The sequence below is a fragment of the Megalobrama amblycephala genome, linkage group LG10 (genome assembly GCF_018812025.1).
Source record: "Megalobrama amblycephala isolate DHTTF-2021 linkage group LG10, ASM1881202v1, whole genome shotgun sequence".
NCBI classification, from domain to species: Eukaryota; Metazoa; Chordata; class Actinopteri; order Cypriniformes; family Xenocyprididae; genus Megalobrama; species Megalobrama amblycephala.
In genome coordinates this window covers 26037254-26042993 of record NC_063053.1, presented here as the reverse complement: position 1 = coordinate 26042993, position 5740 = coordinate 26037254, and the positions used below count along the sequence as shown (strand labels likewise).

Sequence of the window (5740 nt, the reverse complement as noted above, 5' to 3'; positions counted from 1 at the left end):
TTTTTAGATGTACACAGGCTATACAAAAATAATGCAATAGCCTATTTTGAGGATTTATGGTCTTATTTTAATGTTTTAGTCAGCGTTACCTTTGAAATTGTGCATCTAAATTTCAAAATACATAAAATATGAAATCAATTCAAAATGACTTGATTGCACTTCTTCTATAATTAACATAAAAACTGTGATTTCTTACCTTAAATTCAGTAATATCTATGTTAACTGTTATAGCATAAAAAAAATCAAATAAAATCCAGTGAAATTCCAGAAAGACGATATGTTGGCATAAGTTGTTTGATTCGGCTGACAAAAGTTTGAAAAATGATGTCAAAGTCAGTGTGGCGTGACCAACAAGCGAGAAGCCATTTTGCAATCTTTGACTAACCATAAACAGAGAGACTTTCCCTCATGTCTGTCAGTCTTAACGTTTTTCTTAAAATGTTGACCATATTTATTAAGGCACGTTTTCATGTCGAAATTTAATGTTTTTAGACTAGTTTTGTTTTTTAAATCTTGAAAGGTATATTTGAAAATATTAAGTGCACACTCGCTGTTATGCAAATATTTTAGTAGGCTACTTTTTAACCACTTGAGAGTTTTGTTGTTGATTAGAAATTGTTTTAAACGTTTTTCAAAAACGTATGAAACCAATATGAATAACACCTTGTTTTTAACTAAATCTAAAAAAAAAAACCCTCATTTTTATAGTCTCGGACATCCTTGTCATCGAAAAACAAAAATGTCCTAACAAACTAACAAAGCCAGAAAGAACGTGTGGTAGTAAACCGATTTCGATAGGTTTTCTATTTCTACACGTCTATTTTAGAGGGAGGAGCGAAGTGCTCCAGAAAGCCCATTGGCACCACGGCTGGAAAGAGAACAGAGGGGACTGATGCGCACATGACATTTTCTGACACTTGCTTGTTGATTGGGTCAGAAGAAGTTTTACAACAATTAATGACACGCAAAGAGGAAAACCATTATAGATACTGTGGACTAATTCATCGCCATGAACGCGCAGGAGCTTCCCAGATAGAAGCGCAAAACTGCAGGCCATCGAAAATTGACGAGCAGGTTACGTAAATGTTTTAAATGGCGAATAACCGTACATCCTTTTCCATCCACAACATATTAAACCGAGGACTTGATTGCGAGAAAAATTGCCGTCTTAATGAGGAATACGCTGAAGAGAGGGTTCATGTGGAGAGAGGGGAGCAGGATTGTTCAAGCTCATCTCTGCCGGTGGGGAACACTGGCGCTGAGAGCGCGCAGAGGCGCATCTCTTCCTGTGTGCTCGTGCTAGACTCACCATCCTCTGACCAGCATTCATGCGAGGATGAATCAACAGGAGGAGAAGACAATTCACTAGAAAGACGACACGGTGAGACATTAAAAGAACTTCACGTATAGCCTATACGTTATAATATACGGGGAGACCGCATGGGCAGTGTTGTAAAACATTTTGTTTCAACATTTGGGGTTCTTCTTCTTCTTCTTCTTCTTTGCATTATACTTGCAAAATATAATGTATAATGTTCCCACATTTGTCTGCTACAGATTAACGTTTAGTTTAGAAAAAACAGGGCTATGCATAAACTGTGTACATTAACGTCAATGCAAAGAGTGCTGTTGTCGGTACCTGACATTGTACACTTAATGCATTGATTTATTGTGGTATTAAAACGTATTAAAAATAATACGCATCACTCAAATCTAATTTCAACATTTTAATTCAAAACGGCACAAATGTGTGAAGGATTTTAATTAAAAAAAATAAAAATTGCATACAATTGGATACAATTAAAAATACGTAAAACATAAGCAAACCTCTATAAAAACCTAAAAAAAAATAATAATAATAATTTAAAAAAAAAGTTTTGGCAAATATATAACCTATATACACTGTCTAATTTTGTTTAATATTTGTGGGTTCAATAGAACAAAATTAAACAACAGATCATTCACATAATACCAGTTCTGGCATAATCAAACTATAAGACAGACGTGAAATTATGCTCAAAGTGGTTTTTGTCTTGTAAATACCTGTAAATGTTTTTACAAAGAGAAATATAATCAGATTTATGCTCATTTTAGTGAACATTAAAGGACATATCTGGTTTCATCAACTATCATCAAAGATTCTCATGTTTAAAACAAGACTGTTTGTTATGATTTTTAATTGCTAGTTAATATTTAATAGTTTCTATATTTGTTTCCAATTTTATATTCTGTTTAAAGTTACAAAAATTGGTGACGACTTTGAATTAAAGTGTTTAAAATGAAATGGGAGTGGAAGGTGATAGAGCATCATAATTATTACATTTGATTATACAACAATAAATTCAATTACAACATTTATAATATCTATGTTTTAAATTATATTTGTGAAGTTAAAAAACAGCAATTTTTTGTTCTTGCACTAATTTATACAGTTTATAATATATCAACATTTAAGACACAGAGCAGAAGTTGAAACAAATAAAAGAAAATTAAAATAAAGAATTTCTCATTGCTTTATAGTACATATCTGCAGGCCACTGCACATTATATATAGTGGGATTATCAAGTTCTTAATCTGGTCAAAATTGTAGGTCTATTTTTTAATTCTTATGCATCTACAGCACAAAGTCTTCAGATTTTCCAAACAGAGCCTAAACCTGTTTTTTGTCCATCTTTACAGATCATAACATGGACCAACAGAAACCACAGAGCTGCAAATTTGAAGAAAACAACTCCAAATCGAGCAAAAAAAGGTCTCGGGCAGCATTTTCTCATGCACAGGTGTACGAGCTGGAGCGGCGCTTTAACCTGCAGCGGTACCTGTCTGGCCCAGAGCGGGCTGACCTGGCAGGAGCGCTCAAACTGACCGAGACGCAGGTGAAGATCTGGTTCCAGAACAGGAGATACAAAACTAAACGGCGCCAAATGGCAGCCGAGCTTGCAACGACTCCCACAACAGCCCTGGCAAAGAGAGTGGCAGTAAAGGTACTGGTGAGAAACGACGAGAGGCAATATAACGCAGAGGAGCTGCCCAGTCCGTCTGTTCCTCCCTTATACCAGTCATTCCCGTACTATCCTTATATGTTCTGCTTCCAGCCGTGGATCTCAGGAAACACTTTAAGTGGTGGCCTGTACTGATTTACCAGAGTTACAGCATCATGTGCAAAGTGATTGTGGAGACACGAACAGTCAAAAACAGCCAAAGTGCATTTATGCAGAAAGAAAAGAGCAAACAAAACTGCTATTCCTCCACCAGGATTTTAAGAGCTTAAAGCATAATAAACTGTAGAATGACAATGAAACCAAAAGAGGAATCTGATGTTCTCCTCATAATCATTATGATAAATAATGATCATTAAGCCAAAGCAATGACAATTCATTCATTAGAGTTTCTCTCATTTGTTGTCATGTTATACAGTGGCCACTAATGTATTTGGAAATGAAATGCACACTTAAAATCTATGAGTTTAGATAACAAAATATCAAACCAAAAAAGTGGCATCTTAAAACAAATTTAGTGGATGCACTTGTTCCACTAACATTTGACAAAGTCAGAAAGTGTCCAAATATTGTATAATTCAAAACATAACAATCTTCCATTAATAAAATATTTTGTATGACTGAATGCCACTTAATATTAGTTTGGTGTATTTGTTATCTAATGCAAAGGCATCCGTACGTTTTTAAGTGTTCAAATACTATTTACTGCTGGTCCACTGCAAATGCTTTGATATGGAGTGTGTCTAGCTAGTTTGGGGAGTTTTTCTGTTAGCATTTGTCACTGATTAAAGTTCATGTTTATTTGCATCACCGTGAAAAATACACTGTATAGTTCACTATGTCTTAAAATGTGTCAACTGTTTTAAATCAAAGCCTAAATTAAATCCAGTCTAAAAGTCACTGTCCTGTACAGAAAAATACAGGTTTAATAAAGTTACAGTAGGTTTTAGAAAAAAAAGAAGAAAAAACGATCTTGTGTCTGAGACAATCTAACCGCAAAAGCGTAAAGCTTAAGAGGGTTTGTCAACACAGAGTATGGAGATTAATGGCTTAAAGGCAATAATTTAAGAGGAAGCAATGATCAAAAGATTCTTTGTGAATAATGGCTTGACGTGACAGGCTAACATACAGATAAAAGCCAATGAAAATACCCTCAGTACACAAACATAAGAAGAATTCAATAGTTACAATTTTAGATAAACACTAAAATCTCCTACTGAGGCCATACTGCTGTATAAATATGTTTTAAATAGGGCTGGGTAAAAAAGATCGATTTCCCGATTTCTCATTTTTATGAACCTGTATCGATTCTTAAATCACAAGAATCGATCTTTTAGTCTGTCCTTTTAGTTGATGAATGACCCGTATAGTTCCCTATCAACGAAGCTTTGTGCTTTGATACTTTTGAAATGAAACAAATTCTCGGAAATTCTGCCCATTTTATTTACGAAATTCAAACAATAAATACCGTTTTTGGCGCTCTTTAATGTGGCGTGGCAGATCGCTTGTTGCCGCCTCAGATCAAACGAAGCACGAAGCGCACGTGATCATATCTTCCGCTTTACTACTAGTTACAGCGCGAAATAAACATGGATGAGCGTCAGAAGGTAGGCCTATGTTAAAAGATACAGTACAACTTACCAAAATCCGTATTATGTCCCATGTAATCGCTCAGTCAGTGTTTCAACCGCGGAAAGATGTCAATAAACAAAAAGCTTTGTAAACAATGGTAAGGTTGCATTTACCACAGACCACAAACTCATTAGTCAGCTAGAAAAATGTATGGAGCCCCAGACATGACATGCAGGAAAAAAATAGTAGGCTAAATCATGCGGACGATTTATTTATTTGTTCCCTCGATTTATAAATCATGCGCATGATTTATAAATTGAGGGAACGAAATAGTAAACCGTGCGCACGATTTGGAAAATCGAGGGAACGAATTAGTAAATCGTGCCTACGATTCAATTTTTTTTCTTGCATGTCATGTGTGGGGCTCCGTAAAAATGAACTCTAGAGAGGAGAATTTTGCTAAATATATACACCATACCGGGTTCACAGACCAAGCTTAAGCTAGTCCTAGACTAAAATGCTTGTTTGAGCTGTTTTAACTGAAAGCAACTTGTACTGACATATCTTAAAATATGTCAGTGGCATTGTTTTGTCACAAGATGCACACCAGTAATGTTTTTTTTTTTAGTGGACATTTATAAAAGCTACTTAAATGACTTAATTGAACTAAGGCCTAATCCTGGCTTAGGCTAAGCCTTGTCTGTGAAACTGGGCCCATATTACATAGCCTATTTATAATATTGTATACGGTTCTTCAATATTTAATGTATGTTTGAATATATCTGCAGATTTTTATGACAGCCACCATTTAAATGTTTATTTCAAAAAACGAATTGGAGAAACATAATTATGTAATTATAAAGTTAATATTATAACTTTATTATTATAAAAATGTCTTTGTGTGTAATTTAAGTGTTTGTATTTACTAATTTAATTTTAACCTTCGGTGTTATAGTAATGGTAGCCTACCAACTGACTTCCTGTAGGCCTAGTTTACAACATTATATATATGTTTTTTCCTTGAGAAAATTTGCATTGTACTATACTACCTGATAGGCTATATATAAAAAATAATCAATATCGAATCAAACTGAATCAAGCTTGTGAATCAAAATTGAATCAAATCATGAAATTTGTGTCAATATCCAGCCCTAGTTTTAAATGAAAT

General features: G+C 34.5%; 1 protein-coding gene across 1 annotated transcript; it reads left to right on the top strand.

Annotated features, from left to right (window-relative positions):
- Positions 1-814: 814 nt before the first annotated feature.
- On the top strand, positions 815-3820 carry nkx3.3 (NK3 homeobox 3). The gene is made up of 2 exons (XM_048205588.1): positions 815-1381; positions 2681-3820. The coding sequence occupies exons 1-2, from the start codon at positions 1093-1095 to the stop codon at positions 3136-3138; spliced, it is 747 nt and encodes a 248-aa protein (XP_048061545.1). The 5' UTR covers positions 815-1092; the 3' UTR covers positions 3139-3820.
- Positions 3821-5740: the final 1920 nt, after the last annotated feature.

What these genes read in the sequence shown, in the direction of transcription:
- nkx3.3 (XM_048205588.1), top strand. Translation starts at nt 1,093, where the DNA reads ATGGCGAATAACCGTACATCCTTTTCCATCCACAACATATTAAACCGA. An exon ending in TTCACTAGAAAGACGACACG is followed by an intron (nt 1,382 to 2,680) that starts GTGAGACATTAA and finishes CCATCTTTACAG; the next exon opens with ATCATAACATGGACCAACAG.